The sequence below is a fragment of the Garra rufa genome, chromosome 19, assembly GCF_049309525.1.
Source record: "Garra rufa chromosome 19, GarRuf1.0, whole genome shotgun sequence".
Lineage (NCBI taxonomy): Eukaryota > Metazoa > Chordata > Actinopteri > Cypriniformes > Cyprinidae > Garra > Garra rufa.
Window position 1 is genome coordinate 21,524,677 of NC_133379.1, and position 17,898 is coordinate 21,542,574.

Below are 17,898 nucleotides of genomic sequence, written 5' to 3' on the forward strand. Positions count from 1 at the left end.
ATAGGACTTTATGTTTGTCTTGTGTCACTTTTCTATATGAAGGGGTGACTGGACTGCCAGACGCAACTATACACATCACTAGTGACTCACAGATGTCTGGGAGAGGGAAATATTAAGGGGTTGAGGGTTGAATGGAAATCAGAGCGCTGAGAGTGTAATAAAACCAATGTCAAGTGCATTTCATTGGCTTTTCATTACTTTCGAAATGTCAAATGATGCTAAATGTGGAAACGCATCCATCGGTTCACTTGGATACGTCATTGCATAAATATCAGTGCCACAAAATCAAAGTCAGCGACAGTGGTGGGCTGCCATTAAATGAGTCTTCCTGTGTTGCATAAAACATTTAAACTAACAGTTTTTAAAGATGGAGATCTTAGATGGAGTCCTCTTTTAGCAAAATACTTTGAGCAGATATTACAATTTTCAATGTCACTGGATGCTCTTATAGAATTAAAAATTGGTAATTTATTAAGAAATATTTCATGTGTTATTTTAGTTTCAAGTGACTTTTTTTGCTTTTACTTTTAGGTAACTAAAACTGCCGTTCAAAATTTTTTGATCCAAGATTTGGATCAGTAAGATTTTTAATGTTTTTTAAAGAATATTTTTCTGCATTTGTTTGACTAAAAATATAGAAAAATACTGTAATGTTGTGAAATATTACTGCAATTTAAAATAGTAGTTTTTATTTTAATATGCTTTAAGACAGAATTTATTCCTGTGATGAAAAGCAAAATTTTTTGCATCATTACTCCAGTTTTCAGTGTCACATGATCCTGCAGAAATCATGCTGATATGCTCATTTTTTTAAACAATGTTGAAAACGCCATTTTTTTGGAACCTGTGATACTTTTTTCAGGATCCTTGATGAATAAAACATTAAAAAGAACAGTTTGGGGTCAGTAATTTTTTTCTTTCTTTTTTGTTTGAAAGAAATACTTACATTTAGCAAGCATGTGTTAAATTGATTTTTTAAAAAGTGATAGTAAAGACTTACATTGCCTAAAAAGATTTCTATTTTGAATAAATGTATTTCTTTTTAACTTTTAATTCAAAGGATCCTAAAAAATAAGTTAATAAGTGATTTATAATAGAAAACGGTTTGTTTCAATTTGCAACAATATTTCATATTACTTATTTCTGCATTTATGATCAAATAAACGGAACTACTTAAAAAAAACATTAAAAATCTTTCTGATCCTACTTTTGAACGACAGTGTACAACAGCTTTTTCATTTCTTTAATAAATAAAAAAGTTATAATTAAATTTAATTGAGTTTAACCAGAGCATATTTGAAAAAGCCAAGAACATTCTTCCATCTAAAAACTCTATAAATAGGTTATTATCCTCCCACATCCTCACAAGAACACTGTGGTACTGTATGAAACTACCTTCTCATTAAAAAATGCAGAAGTTTGATATTATAGCTTAGGAGGTCTAAGGACTAAGCCTACTCTTCAAGTTAAACTTCACTGACATGTCTTGATCACACAGAGTTGCTGACTTGGCACACGTCACATATGCAGCAAAACCCATCAGCCATTTAAAGGAACAGAAATCCCCCTATGCATGATGTCTGAAACGTTGTTTAAGAATATGAAACACAAAGGCACCAGAGAGCCCAGCATGTCTGATTAATGAGCATGTGCACGTATCTGATGGATTACTGGGTAGCTGCCTCTCAAAATCTCTGACAGCACGAAATACAAAATCAGAATGTATTAGGATGGTTAGGCGTTTCACAGGAACATTCACAGACGCAAGACAATGTCTTCTGCCTTGAGTCTTTCAGGAGAAAAATGGAAAAAATAGCATTTACTGTATGCCAGTCTGCATGTCAGCACTTGACAGCACTGGCAGGAGAAATTGGCAGGAGAAACTGGTACCAGCAGGTTTTATTTTATTTTAGTTTTTGCTTGGCTGAGAAGTGAAAGATATACAATGTATTATCCTGGGTTATCATGGACAACAAACTTTCGGTTTGCGAAAAAATAGTTAAAACCAAGGCCAAATATTCAGATTGAATTTGAGAATTAAAGGGATAGTTTACTCAAAAATTGTATTCTGTCATTACATTACTCACCCTCATGTCGTTCTAAACCTGAAGACTTTCCTTTATCTTCTAAACAGAAATTAAGATATTTTTGATTAAATCCGAGAGCTTTCTGACTCTGCATAGACAGCAACGCAACTGACACATTCAAGGCCCAGAAAGGTAGTAAAGACATTGACAAAATTGACATCAGTGTTTTAACTGTAATGTTATATGCTGTGCAAAGAAAATAAAAATAACAACTTTATTCAACCATTTCCTCTCTTCCATGCCAGTCTTCAACGTGTGTTCACAAGGGTACTGTTATTTTTGTTTATTTGCGTACAAAAAGTATTCTCGTAGCTTCATAAAATTACAGTTGAACCACTGTTTTAACAATGTCCTTACTACCTTTCTGGGGCATAAAACATTTTAGTTGCATTGCTGTCTATGCAGGGTCAGAAAGCTCTTGGATTTCATCAAAAATCTTAATTTGTGTTCTGAAGGTGAAAGTCTTACGGGTTTGGAACGACACGAGGGTGAGTAATTAAAGACAGAATGTTCATTTTTGGGTGCACGAACTAACCTTTTAAGTTTCTAAAATATTTTAATTCCAGAATTTTATGCATTTCTAGGTTATTCAATTTTTCAGGTTTCTTTGATGAATAGAAAGTTCAGAAGAACAGCATTTATCTCAAATAGAAATTCTTTTGTAACATTATAAATATCTTTATCATCACTTCTGATCAATTTAAAGCATCCTTGCTAAATGAAAGTATTAATTTCTATAACCCCTTTGAATGGTATGGTGTATATTGTTAAAAAAAAACTTTTTATTTTAGATACATGCTGATCTTTGGATCTTTCTATTTATCAAAGAATCCTGAAAAAATGTCTTAAATATTGATAATAATAATAATAATAACAAATGTTTCTTGAACAGCAAATCAGCATATTGGAATGATTTCTGAATGATCATGTGACACTGAAGACTGGAGTAATGATGCTGAAAATGTGGCTTTGATCACAGGAATAAATTACATTTCAACATATTCAAATAGAAAATGGTTATTTTAAATAGTAATTTCACAATATTACTGTTTTTGCTGTATTTTGATCAAATAAATGCAGGCTTGGTGAGCAGAAGAGACTTCTTTAAAAACATTAAAAATCTTTTTGACTGGTAGTGTATATTTTTTCTGTTTGACATGTTGGTTAGAAGTCATATTAAGCCATGTTTTTCACATGTACAAAGTGAATTCCTGCCCTCTGTTCACTACTATTACAAAAAAAAAGTGGAAACAGCAAAAATGTTCTAAAACTAACTTAAGTTTAACTGGAGTGAAGAAGGGCCAACAAAACAGGACATAAAAAAAGAACATGGTGCTCATCGGCTCTGTGTCCAGTTATAGAAATAGATCCCATTACTTCTGTGCTTTCTCATTGAGCTACACTCTCCCAGCGATCGATTTAAAAAAACAACAACTGAAAACTGCATCAGACATAAACTAGGGATGCACTTCAGCATACTTGACTCGCAAGGAGAAAACACTGCACTGGAACGACGCAAATGGTGCGATTTTGCCGGAGAGCAATCCTTTAAAAGCTTGTCCAATACTCAGAACTAGAGTAATAAGTCAGAGGCCCAATCTAAGCACTGATGCCTGGAGCTTCAAGCCACGCTGCCTGCACAGGCATCTCAGTTATTTCGATTTGCCCGAACCTGCGAGAGCACCAGCCACAGGGCCAGAGTGTCTTCTCGATTGCCCGTTGCCCTCAGCTCCTTCAATATTACTTTAATCTGAACACCTGGAGCTGAACACAATAAATAAAGTGATTTAAAAAAGACTTTTGATTCACATGGACTTGGCATGAACCAGGAGGATGGAAAATATGATTGAACGGTTGCTCTCACCCTGTGTTTCTCCTTGACTTTACGACGGTACTCTATCTTGTCGAACTCCTGGTCTTCCTTGCGGAGTCGCACTTTGGCAGCTTCCATGTTAATGCCAGACATCTCCCCGTCCTCCTCTTCATCTGCTACCATGGTCCTTTGCAAGGGAGGCCACTGCTGCACCACCTGCACACATACATCACAGTTAATGTACAGTCGTGGCCAAAAGTTTTGAGAATGACACAAATATTAGTTTTCACAAAGTTTGCTGCTAAACTGCTTTTAGATCTTTGTTTCAGTTGTTTCTGTGATGTACTGAAATATAATTACAAGCACTTCATACGTTTCAAAGCCTTTTATCGACAATTACATGACATTTATGCAAAGAGTCAGTATTTGCAGTGTTGGCCCTTCTTTTTCAGGACCTCTGCAATTCGACTGGGCATGCTCTCAAACAACTTCTGGGCCAAATCCTGACTGATAGCAACCCATTCTTTCATAATCACTTCTTGGAGTTTGTCAGAATTAGTGGGTTTTTGTTTGTCCACCCGCCTCTTGAGGATTGACCACAAGTTCTCAATGGGATTAAGATCTGGGGAGTTTCCAGGCCACGGACCCAAAATTGTAACGTTTTGGTCCCCGAGCCACTTAGTTATCACTTTTGCCTTATGGCACGGTGCTCCATCATGCTGGAAAATGCATTGTTCTTCACCAAACTGTTGTTGGATTGTTGGAAGAAGTTGCTGTTGGAGGGTGTTTTGGTACCATTCTTTATTCATGGCTGTGTTTTGGGGCAAAATTGTGAGTGAGCCCACTCCCTTGGATGAGAAGCAACCCCACACATGAATGGTCTCAGGATGCTTTACTGTTGGCATGACACAGGACTGATGGTAGCGCTCACCTTTTCTTCTCCGGACAAGCCTTTTTCCAGATGCCCCAAACAATCTGAAAGAGGCTTCATCGGAGAATATGACTTTGCCCCAGTCCTCAGCAGTCCATTCACAATACTTTTTGCAGAAGATCAATCTGTCCCTGATGTTTTTTTTTTGGAGAGAAGTGGCTTCTTTGCTGCCCTTCTTGACACCAGTCCATCTTCCAAAAGTCTTGGCCTCACTGTGCGTGCAGATGCGCTCACACCTGCCTGCTGCCATTCCTGAGCAAGCTCTGCACTGGTGGCTCTCCGATCCCGCAGCTGAATCCTCTTTAGGAGACAATCCTGCCGCTTGCTGGACTTTCTTGGATGCCCTGAAGCCTTCTTAACAAGAATTGAACCTCTTTCCTTGAAGTTCTTGATGATCCTATAAATTGTTGATTTAGGTGCAATCTTAGTAGCCACAAAATCCTTGCCTGTGAAGCCATTTTTATGCAACGCAATGATGGCTGTACACGTTTCTTTGCAGGTCACCATGGTTAACAATGGAAGAACAATGATTTCAAGCATCACCCTCCTTTTAACACGTCAAGTCTGCCATTCTAACCCAATCAGCCTGACATAATGATCTCCAGCCTTGTGCTCATCAACATTCTCACCTGAGTTAACAAGACGATTACTGAAATGATCTCAGCAGGTCCTTTAATGACAGCAATGAAATGCAGTGGAAAGTTTTTTCGGGATTAAGTTAATTTTCATGGCAAAGAAGGACTATGCAATTCATCTGATCACTCTTAATAACATTCTGGAGTATATGCAAATTGCTATTATAAAAACTTAAGAAGCAACTTTTCCAATTTCCAATATTTATGTAATTCTCAAAACTTTCGGACACGACTATACACAGCTTTTTATGACTCTCAGTAATGTGTTTCTGATTATACAAACCTCTCCATCCTCAGTGAAGATCTTCTTAGAGTTGACTTTGAAGTTCTTCTTCTGTATTTTCTTTGCACCTTTGAATTTCGATTCCTTTTGTTTCTTATTCTTAGCCTTATCTTCTGCACCCTAAGAAAAGAGAAAATGTATTCTACATAAGCAGATGTAATTATAAAAGCTGTCATTTTTACCTCCCTGGGGCCAAGATTAAAAAAGAGAGTTCATAAATGAGCTCCAGAAACTTAAGTTAATTCGATCCTGTCATTCAACCAGGACACTGAGACGCCCAACACCACTCCACAATATTACTTTCTCCTTTGCAGTCATTAAAGTCAATTGCTGATGAGATGTGAAAAGGTTCAGATCTTGAGGAAAACCACTTTCCACTTAACCCTCTGCAAACTCGAAAAAAGGTACTTGCTCATCTGCACTTCAACGGTCATGTGTCAGTTAGACCATAGCAGCCTTTAGCTCTTGCACATCGCATTTTAACAAAGACTGTCGACTTGATTGATTATAAAAATCAAAATCAAATCATTTACAAGGTGTTCACTAATCAATATATCCACAATCACAGAGAAAAGCCACCAAAAGATGACAATTCAAAGACATTTGATTATTGTGTTGTGTAAATAATTGATGTAAATGTCTTTAGATCTTTATATTATGGTTGGGTTTTGACACAAATTTCACAATTCTATTCTGATTCACAAGCTTGCAATTCGATTCAGATTTTTTTTGGATATATATCAGGTACAGTTTTTCTTAAGGAAAAATAATCTCTCAACTAATGCTGTAAAATATACATGACTGTCAGTTGGTACTACATTACTATAATATTGAAGGTTAAAATTAACTTTGTATAAAATGCTAATCGAAAAGATGATTGATTCACATGTTGTTTAAACTGAGGTGAATACAGCAATCTACGACTTAATTCTCAGAATTTCGACTTTATTCTAGTAATTTAGTTTTTTTTCCAAATATTTCAACTTTATTCTTGTATTGCTACAACTTTATTCTCTTGTTTAACTTTTTTCTCAAAATACTAACTTTATTCTCAGAATTTTTACTTGATTTATCATAAATTTTTCATTTTTCATAAAGATTTTCTCATCTTTTAAAAAATATTTTGCTTTTATTCTCGCACTGCTACAACTTTATTGCCATAATTTTTACTTTTTTTTCTTAATATATTTTGACTTTTTTCTCATATTGCTACTTTATTCTTGTAATTTTGACTTTATTCTCAGAATATTTTGACATTATTCTTGTATTTTTTTACTTTATTCTCAAAATATTTTGACATTATTCTCGTATTTTTGACTTCTTTCTGAAAATATTTTGACTATTTTTGTCATTTTGATTTTATTCTCAAAATATTTGACTTTATTCTCATATTGCTGACTTTATTCTCGTAATTTTGACTTTATTCTCAGAATATTTCAACTTTATTTTTGTAATTTTTACGATTCTCAAAATATTTCAACTTTATTCTCGTAATTTTTACTATATTCTCAGAATATTTAGACATTATTCTTGTAATTTCGACTTTATTCTCGTAATTTTGATTTTTTTCTCAAAACATTTTGACATTATTCTCGTAATTTTGACTTTATTCTCAGAATATTTCAACTTTGTTTACGTAATTTTTACTATTCTCAAAATTTTTCAACTTTATTCTCGCAATTTTTACTATATTCTCAGAATATTTCGACTTTATTCTTGTAATTTCGACTTTATTCTCAAAATATTTTTATTTTATTCTCTAATTTTTACTTTATTCTCAGAATATTTCGACTGTATTCTCGTAATTTTGAATTTATTCTTAAAATATTTCGACTTTATTATCATATTTTGGACTTTTTTTTTTCAAAATATTTAGACTTTCTCGTAATTTTGACTTTCTCAAAATATTTATACTTTTTTTCTTAAAATATTTAAACTCTTTTCTTGTAATTTTGACTTTCTCAAAATATTGTGACTTTATTATCATAATTTTGACTTTATTCTCGTACATTTGACTTATTTTCTCATAATATTTAGATTTTTTTCTCAAAGTATTTAGACTTTATTCTCGTAATTCTGTCTTTATTCTTGTATTTGTAATTTTTTTTTCACAATTTTTTTTAACTTTATTATCGTAATTCTGACTTTTTCCCTCAAAATATTACAGTTTTGAGGAAACCATGACTGATGAATGTAAAGTTCAAAAAACAGGATTTATTTAAAAATAAATGTTTTTAAGAAATGTCTCTACTGTCGCGTTCAGCCAATTCAAAGAATCATTATCCTTTAAAACACTACTAATAATACTAAATGTTTAATAATCAATAATTTTTTAATAATAACACTAAATTATAGAACTAAATTAACACTAAATTAACTGACAGCCCTTATTCTGGCAAAGTAGCTGTATGGAAGTTTTGAAATTACTTAAGAAATATACATCTGACTGTGCTGCAGTATTTGACTGTGGAGCCTCAAGACAAATCAGGCAATTTTGACATGACTCACAGGTCCGCGTCTCTCATAAACTTGCCAGGTCTGCACAGGAGTCATGTTAACTGTGTCTCAAAGGCATATTGAGAGGAGTGTTACATAATTTAGCATCTCTTCATATCTGCAGGCCTATTAAAACAACGCGCTCGAAACACAAAGTGCACAGAATTTGAATATAAGCCTTTCTGAATTACAGTGCAATGGGTCACAGCAGCCAAGACGTTAGCAGAAAGATTTAAGATGGCTGTGAAAAGATGTCAATTTACTGTATTAAACACCACAGTTGCACTGGGACACATTCTTCTCACAGTTACAAAGATAAGCTGCATCAATTATTTTCCATGTTTGGGATATAGCTGAAGTGTGTATTTTGTATTCAAACCTTTTTATAGCTTATTTGTGATTCTGTAATCTCGATTAGTCCTGCTTTATGTTAAAATAACTGCAAATGATGCATTCAGGAATGTTCTGCAAAATGTGACTATTACTCTGTTATGTGCGACTATTAAGTGTGCGGACATTTTTTTCAAATTAATAGTTTGGCCTATTTTAGTCACTCTTATTACTAGCAGGTGCTTAAAATCAAACATTCAGCCATGAAATTGCCTCCGGCAACCATTTATATTGAAATGGGACCTCTTAAACGCTAATAATTCCTGTGTTCACAAAACACAGCTAATCAGAAAGGTGCAATAACTGTAATTACACCAGATGTGTACTGTTCATTTACCTCATCATCCTTGCTCTCTTCACCGACATTGAACACATCTTTACGTTTGACAGTCAGTATGTCATCATCCTCATCCTCTTCATTAGAGCCACATAGCAGAGCTGCAGGCTTGGACGTCCCCTCCTCCTTATCCTCCTCCTCCTCCTCATCATCATCATCCTCCTCCTCCTCCTCCTCATCATCATCATCCTCCTCCTCCTCCTCCTCCTCCTCCTCCTCACCATCTTCCTCCTCCTTCTCATCCTCTTCCTCCTCAGACTGTGAGGACTGAGACTTACACTGCTCTCCTTTGAGTTGAGCTTTGAAACTCTTCAGCTCATCATCAGACTCATGTCCTGCAGCTCCGCTGTCATCCTGCACTGCTCCACGCTTCTGTTGCTGGGCCTTATTGAGAAAACGGACCCGCGGCACCACCGCCAAACCCAGTGACCTGACAGTGATGAGGTCATACAAACATATCAGTTTTAATGGTCAAATGCATTTAAAAAAAAAAAAACATTTTAGCCCTTTTTATAAAGAGTTGCAACAAAACAAAACAAAAAATCTAATGGTTTATAAAAAAAAAAATGTATTTATAATATACACCACCGTTCATCAAGGCTGCATTTACTTCAAAACACATACACAGTAATATCAAAACACAGTAATATTGTGAAATTTAAAAAAATTTACCATTACTCCAGTCTCACATGACCCTTCAGAAATCATTCTAATATGCTGATTTATTACTTTTATCATCAATGTTGGCAATAGTTGTACTACTTAATTTTTTTGAACATTAAAATTTAAGGAATTCAAAAGATAAATCTTTTCTAACAATATAAGTCTTTGCTATTACTTTCTATTAATTTAACACATCCTTGGTGAATAAAATTATTAATTTATTTCAAAAAAAGAATAAAAATTAACTGACCACAACCTTCAAACGGTAGATTACATTGTTACAAAAAAAATCTATTTTAAATAAATGCTGTTCTTTTTAACTTTATTTATTAAAGTATCAGGTTCCAACAAAATATTAAATATTCAGCAGCACAACCGTTTTCAACATTGATAATATATCAGCATATTAGAATGATTTCTAAAGGATAATGTGACAATAAAGACTGGAGTAATGATGCTAAAAATTCAGCTTTGCATCACAGGAATAAATTACATGTTAAAACTTATTTACATAGAAAACAGCTAATTTACATTAAAATAATATTTCACAATATTACCATTTTTTCTGGATTTTTGATCAAATAAATGCAGCCTTGATGAGCATAAGAAACCGTTTTAAAGAAATATAAAAATCTTACTGATCCCAAACTGTTGAACGGTAGTGTATATTCTATAATAAAAAAAGTACATTCATATATAAATAAAACACGTATATGATTATAAATAATAAATAACAATATGATTATAAATATGATTGCTGAATATATATATATATATATATTTTTTTTTTTTACCATTTTAGTTCTTTTTGCTAGTTTTTGTTAATAGAGACATTTGAAGACAAGAACATTTTTAAATAAAAGTTGCTGCTTTATAACAAATTAACTGTTCAAATATGATCATAAATATGACTGCTGAATATGCAGTGATTTTGTACAATTTTTAGGTAACTTTTTTGGACAAGATACAGAGAAATACAGACGAGAATATGGACACTAACCACTAGACTATAATGAATTATGAATAAAATAATATATTAAACAGTGTCTGTTTCAAACAGATGGTGATGGCTTCTTTTTGAAAGATTTAATTGCATAACGATGACACATCATTTGAAGTCCTCGTAAATGTGTTCAAAGTGGACTCACATGCCACACACAAACACATTTACTCAGAGGACTGCTGGTACTGGGCATTACTTCACAGCATCCACTCACATGGCATATTCTGGGAGTTTGAGCTGGAAAACATCAAAAATGTCTTTGTTCTTCATCAGATAGACGGAGCGGAGGTAGGACACAAAACACTGCCGTTGAGAGGAGGGGGGAAAAAAAGAAAAGAAGAAGAGGCATTACAGAGGATAATATCTGAAAACTTATCCCTGATAAACACATTAGTGAGAGTGCACAAGCAGGCGTTTCATGGCAGCAATTTGCCCGATTACATTTCATGCTGTTCTTCTCTCTATAATGAGCCTCACAAAGCTCAGCCCTGAGCGTGAGGCACACAATCAGATTATCCTAAAAGCCTGGCTCTACAGTAAAATCAACCTTTTGTGTTTGAGACGAGGTGTGACAGACTGTACAGGAAGTCAGGTCTCCTCCGGCCTTACCCTCTGTGCTCGTTCCTTCTGCTCTTTCTCCTCTGCCAGGAAAGCTTCCAACTTCTGCTGGACGGACACCAACTTCTCTGGGTTCACCCTGTGAACGAATTAAAACAAATGAGCAAGTCAATGGGTTCGTTTACACCTGGTATTAGCATCTGTCAAGCAGTCAGTGCAGATGTATATATATATATATATATATACAGTGCTGACAAACAGGAGAGACACTGTGGGCAATGATAGAGTCAGAAGACTTTTTAATTTACATATCAGCATCATTTACCATAGATTTACTGTGCAGAAATAACTGTACCATGGTATTGTGTCAGAAATGTGGGTATTTGTGTCGAATTTTTATATATTATTAATGTAGACATATATTAAATGCATTGAAGAAGTAATGGAATATAATTACAATTTTGTTTAAGCTATAGCATTAATGCAGTTATACTAAATGTATTTAGACTACTGTTTTTAATATAAATACATTGAAAACATATTGCATTTTTACCATGGTACTGAGTTGCTATATTTGTTGCTTTAACTGTGATTATCATGAACTAAATGTATGCTACTGTGAAAGACCAATGGTTAATTAAAAAAACTCTTGAATAATCAGAACAATTAAATTTCACCATTTACAAATGAGGCTGCTACAATTTTTACCGATATTACTGATTTTTATAGTGAACATAAATCTACATCTGCATCGTAACTCAAGCTACTATCAAATGTGTATTTAGAGACATTTTTTTATATTATTATTAATATTATCTTGATTTGAAACAATATTACTTATTAGAAGTTGTAGAACTAAGAAATTATTTTTTTCTTATTATTTTTTATTTATTTTGTCAGGGAAAATGATTGGAAAAGTGTGAAGAATTCAAAAGCATGAAGAGTTTGTCATGTTCTGACCATAAAGAATAGTTTAAAACCACAATTAACCATTTGGTTTTTACAGCTTTTATCTTGAAGAAAAAAAATCTGCCTTTAAACTTGAAAGAAATAAAAATTTGACATTTATTGTGATAATTATCGATATCGACTGCTATGAAAAAAGTATTGTGATTTTTTTTTTGCCCATATCGCCCAGCCCCATGTGTACGCCCAATAAAGTGCATCCATCCATCATAAAAATACTTCACATGGCTTCGGGGGATTAATAAAGGCCTTCTAAAGCTAACTGATGCATTTGTGTAAGAAAAACATCCATATTTAAAATTTTATAAACCGTAAATTCTAGGGCTGTGCAATTAATCGAAATTCCGTTTTGATTTCGGCTTAAACGATCGTGAAAATACAGTAATCGAGATTAAACGATTATTGTGCCCCATTCCACCCCCTTTCCAGTGGATTTCACATGCAAATCAGCAAACTCATGTAAAGTGACTTTCAAAAACAGGACGTGCTTGATTTATTAATGTTTCTTTGATGTTGTGTTTTTAATTCCTGTGCATGCGCTCAGAGACGGAGCGGAACACGGACATGTAAAGTTATCTTTTAGCCCAAGGTGCGCGGCTAAAAGGTCAAATACATGCACAAATATTTCAAAATAAGCCGCTTGGTGATTATTCATGTAAACCCTTGTCAGTTATGTCTTAAATGATCATAAACAGTTGAGAATGAAAATGCGTGTGTAACAGTATATTGGATCTGTGTGGCTCTTAAAGCAGCAACAAATAATATTCCTTCTGCCGTCTCTGTACTTAATATTAATAAAACGTAAAAATACAAAGAGAAAAATCACTTACTGCTCTTGAATGAAAGACTTTTGTAGTTTTAATAAGAAAGCATGTTTAATTCTTACAGTGAAGACGCTAATGACATTCAATGTAGTAGGCTTTTAAACTACTTTAGACTTGCATAAAAGTATTCAGTATATATATTTTTTTCATTTGTATCTTTTTTTTCTGTTGTATTGCTATCTTTAAATGAATCACTAATATAAAGTTTTGGATCCAGTCATAATCGTGTTAAATAATTGTGATTACAATATTGACCAAAATAATCTTGATTATGATTTTTGCCATAATAGTTCCAACCAACTGTCATACTCGCATTCATAGGAGAGAGGTGTTGTACAAAATGAGGATTTTTAAGGAAAAATGTCAGAGGATTTCTATATAACCCAAGAGGAGTTTGGTTTTCCTTTGCTGTTAACAAAACGTGGTTCTCACGAGACTAGCATATTCTTAATGTCAGGGTTTAGCAAGAGAGAGGACCCAAATGCAGAATGAGCTTAAACAGTTTATTGACTGGACAGGGCACAAAAGGGAAGGGGCAGGAAGACAGTCCAAAAGGTAGGCCGGGAACACACTACAGAGGAATCCGGGGAGGTCAAGAGACTCAGGAGGAACTCAGGAGGCCGGGCAGGAACGGACAAACACACAAATGACAAGACAAAAGACAGGCACAAAAAATAAGCTTAAACTAAGACGGGGAAGAGCTAGGTAAAACCAAAAGAAAGACTATCAAAAAGACTAGAAAAATATCAAATCAGAAGGATAAAGAAATTAACAAAACGCTAGAAAATAAAAGACCGGAAGAGCTAGGAAAGAAATAAAGGTTATCAAAAAGACTACAAAAAACCAAAAGGTTAACAAAAAGCTAGAAAGACAAATCTAGAAAGAAAACAAAAGACAGGATGATCTTGGTAAAACAAAAATAGAGGTTATCAAAAAGACTAGAAAGAACAAATCAAAAGGATAACAAAAATAAATAAAATTACTTCTAAGGGAACAAGAAAGGGAGAAGGGGAAAAACTAAGGCAAAAACTGAAACTAGTTAAACGGGGGAAAACACTGACGGCAATATAGAGCTGGACTGAAAAATCTCAAAGTTCAAAATTTACACAAACTCACAAAACGAACCAGCAAAGACAAGAGGGAAAGAGCACAATATAAAGGGAGGAAATGACATGAGGATCAGGTGAGTACAATTAGACAAACGAGAAGAACAGGTGACGACACTCAAACAAACGAGGACTAAACAAGAGGGCGTGGAAAAGGGAAACAAGGAGGTGGGGCAACAGGAGCACATGGCAGACATAAACAAAGACACAGCCATGTGCTGACACACAATACAAACAAGGAAACATTAAACAAAGACAAGACAGACAGGGCTGTCAGGGCAGGATCATGACAGTACCCTCCCCCTGACGGACGCCTCCAGGCGTCCATAAAGGGCAACGGCCAAGGGGGTATAAACTGGGAGGGTGGGTGGGGTGGCAGGTTGGGAAACCCAGAGTAGCCAGGGGAAATTGGAGGAAAAGGAGGGGGAAGGAAAAGTCCAGGGGGTTGGCTTGGGACAGAGAAGGGGGGAGGCCACCTTAAAGGCCCACTAGGTCCAGGAAACAGAGGGGGTGGGACGGGAGGGCCAGGAAAACCTCCAGAAGCCCCTCTAGGTCTGTGGGTTCTCTTGACTTGAGGGAGCTTGGGACTTGGCTTGAGGGTCGAATCCGGGAAGCCCTCCAGGGCTACTGGAACTGGTTTAGGGGATGAATCGGGGGACTCGGGAACGGTGGCTATCTTGGCCGGGAACTCATGAACGGCGACCATCTTGGCCGGGGATACAGGATCAACGGCCATCCTGGCCGGGAACTCAGAAACGGCGGCCTCTTTGGCCAGGGATTCGGGATTGACGGCCATCTTGGCCGGGGACTCGGGATCGGCGGCTCTCTTGGCCGGGGATACAGGATTGACAACCATCTTGGCCGGGGACTCGGAATCGGCGGCTCTCTTGGCCGGGGATACAGGATCAACGGCCATCCTGGCCGGGAACTCAGGAACGGCGGCCTCTTTGGCCGGGGTCTCAGAGTTGGCGGCCATCTTGGCCGGGGACTCGGGATTGACGGCCATCCTGGCCGGGGACTCGGGATCGGCGGCCTTCTTGGCCGGGGATACAGGATCAACGGCCATCCTGGCCGGGAACTCGGGAACGGCGGCCTCTTTGGCCGGGGGCTCAGAATTAACGGCCATCTTGGCCGGGGATACAGGATTGACGGCCATCTTGGCCGGGGAATCGGGATCGGCAGCTCTCTTGGCCGGGGATACAGGATCAACGGCCATCCTGGCCGGGAACTCAGGAACGGCGGCCTCTTTGGCCGGGGGCTCAGAGTTGGCGGCCATCTTGGCCGGGGACTCGGGATTGACGGCCATCCTGGCCGGGGACTCGGGATCGGCGGCCTTCTTGGCCGGGGATACAGGATCAACGGCCATCCTGGCCGGGAACTCGGGAACGGCGGCCTCTTTGGCCGGGGGCTCAGAGTTGGCGGCCATCTTGGCCGGGGATACAGGATCAACGGCGATCCTGGCCGGGAACTCGGGAACGGCGGCCTCTTTGGCCGGGGGCTCAGAATTAACGGCCATCTTGGCCGGGGATACAGGATCAACGGCCATCCTGGCCGGGAACTCGGGAACGGCGGCCTCTTTGGCCGGGGGTTTAGAGTTGGCGGCCATCTTGGCCGGGGACTCGGGATTGACGGCCATCCTGGCCGGGGACTCGGGATCGGCGGCCTCTTTGGCCGGGGACTCGGGATCGGCGGCCCTCTTGGCCGGGGATACAGGATCAACGGCCAACCTGGCCGGGAACTCGGGAGCGGTGGCCTCTTTGGCCGGGGACTCAGAGTTGACGGCCATCTTGGGAGCCGACTCAGGACGCTCGGGTGAGATGTGACCTGACCCCGAAGGAACAGCTGTGACCTGACTGTGCTCAGGAGGAGAGGCTGCATCCTGACCTGCCTCGGGAAGCGTGGCAGTGTCCTGACTGGGCTCGGGAAGCGTGGCAGTGTCCTGACTGGGCTCGGGAAGCGTGGCAGTGTGTTTGGCCAGCTCTGGAATGACTGGAGTGGTCTTGGCAGACTCCGGCATGACTTGAGCTGGCTCGGGAGACACAGAGACTAAGGAAGTTTTCTGGGCTGCCCTCTTCCTTCTCTGCTTACACTTCAGAGCGGATACTGGAGCGGACTCAGGGGCTGGAGCCGACACTGGAGCGGACTCAGGGGCTGGAGCCGACACTGGAGCGGACTCAGGGGCTGGAGCCGACACTGGAGCGGACTCAGGGGCTGGAGCCGACACTGGAGCGGACTCAGGGGCTGGAGCCGACACTGGAGCGGACTCAGGGGCTGGAGCCGACACTGGAGCGGACTCAGGGGCTGGAGCCGACACTGGAGCAGACTCAGGGGCTGGAGCCGACACTGGAGCGGACTCAGGGGCTGGAGCCGACACTGGAGCGGACTCAGGGGCTGGAGCCGACACTGGAGCGGACTCAGGGGCTGGAGCCGACACTGGAGCGGACTCAGGGGCTGGAGCCGACACTGGAGCGGACTCAGGGGCTGGAGCCGACACTGGAGCGGACTCAGGGGCTGGAGCCGACACTGGAGCGGACTCAGGGGCTGGAGCCGACACTGGAGCGGACTCAGGGGCTGGAGCCGACACTGGAGCGGACTCAGGGGCTGGAGCCGACACTGGAGCGGACTCAGGGGCTGGAGCCGACACTGGAGCAGACTCAGGGGCTGGAGCCGACACTGGAGCGGACTCAGGGGCTGGAGCCGACACTGGAGCGGACTCAGGGGCTGGAGCCGACACTGGAGCGGACTCTCTGGCAGACGCAGCAGATCGAGCCGCCCTCTTCCTACGATCCCTCCGTATTCTTGTGGGAGTCAGAAGATGATGGACTTGACTCGGAGGGGAAAGAAGGGCAGGCTGGTCATTGCCGACATTCTCCGGAGGGTTAAGGATCTGCCAGTCCTTGCGATGGTGCAAGTAATTGGAAAAGCCCCAGAAATCCAGGATTTGAAGTTGCTCCATTTCCCAGCGTGGCAAGGGGTCATCCAGGGTGAGGTTAAAGGCCTCCTTCAGGGCCGAGTCGTCATAACCCAGACCCCTAGCCATGGTCCAGAAGAACTGGGAATAGGACCGTGGTTCCACGCCCTGCTGGTGAAGGGATGCCACTGCCTGCTGGAGTGCCAGATATTCCTCAGTGGTAGCGGGAGGAACAATCTTCAAGCTCATTCTGCTGGGTCCTGGATGGCTGGTTCGTTCTGTCAGGGTTTAGCAAGAGAGAGGACCCAAATGCAGAATGAGCTTAAACAGTTTATTGACTGGACAGGGCACAAAAGGGAAGGGGCAGGAAGACAGTCCAAAAGGTAGGCCGGGAACACACTACAGAGGAATCCGGGGAGGTCAAGAGACTCAGGAGGAACTCAGGAGGCCGGGCAGGAACGGACAAACACACAAATGACAAGACAAAAGACAGGCACAAAAAATAAGCTTAAACTAAGACGGGGAAGAGCTAGGTAAAACCAAAAGAAAGACTATCAAAAAGACTAGAAAAATATCAAATCAGAAGGATAAAGAAATTAACAAAACGCTAGAAAATAAAAGACCGGAAGAGCTAGGAAAGAAATAAAGGTTATCAAAAAGACTACAAAAAACCAAAAGGTTAACAAAAAGCTAGAAAGACAAATCTAGAAAGAAAACAAAAGACAGGATGATCTTGGTAAAACAAAAATAGAGGTTATCAAAAAGACTAGAAAGAACAAATCAAAAGGATAACAAAAATAAATAAAATTACTTCTAAGGGAACAAGAAAGGGAGAAGGGGAAAAACTAAGGCAAAAACTGAAACTAGTTAAACGGGGGAAAACACTGACGGCAAT

At 39.1% G+C, this 17,898-nt stretch overlaps 1 protein-coding gene across 1 annotated transcript in view; it reads right to left on the reverse strand.

Annotated features, from left to right (window-relative positions):
* LOC141292004 (probable ATP-dependent RNA helicase DDX10) overlaps positions 1 to 17,898 on the reverse strand; it is a 41,046-nt gene that overhangs the window by 11,695 nt on the left and 11,453 nt on the right. The window contains exons 11-15 of the mRNA XM_073823982.1: positions 11,248 to 11,335; positions 10,853 to 10,941; positions 8,973 to 9,402; positions 5,750 to 5,869; positions 3,952 to 4,116 (exon numbers count right to left, since the gene is read on the reverse strand). Of these exons, the coding sequence (XP_073680083.1) occupies positions 3,952 to 4,116; positions 5,750 to 5,869; positions 8,973 to 9,402; positions 10,853 to 10,941; positions 11,248 to 11,335 (892 nt within the window). The remainder of the gene's footprint in view (positions 1 to 3,951; positions 4,117 to 5,749; positions 5,870 to 8,972; positions 9,403 to 10,852; positions 10,942 to 11,247; positions 11,336 to 17,898) is intronic.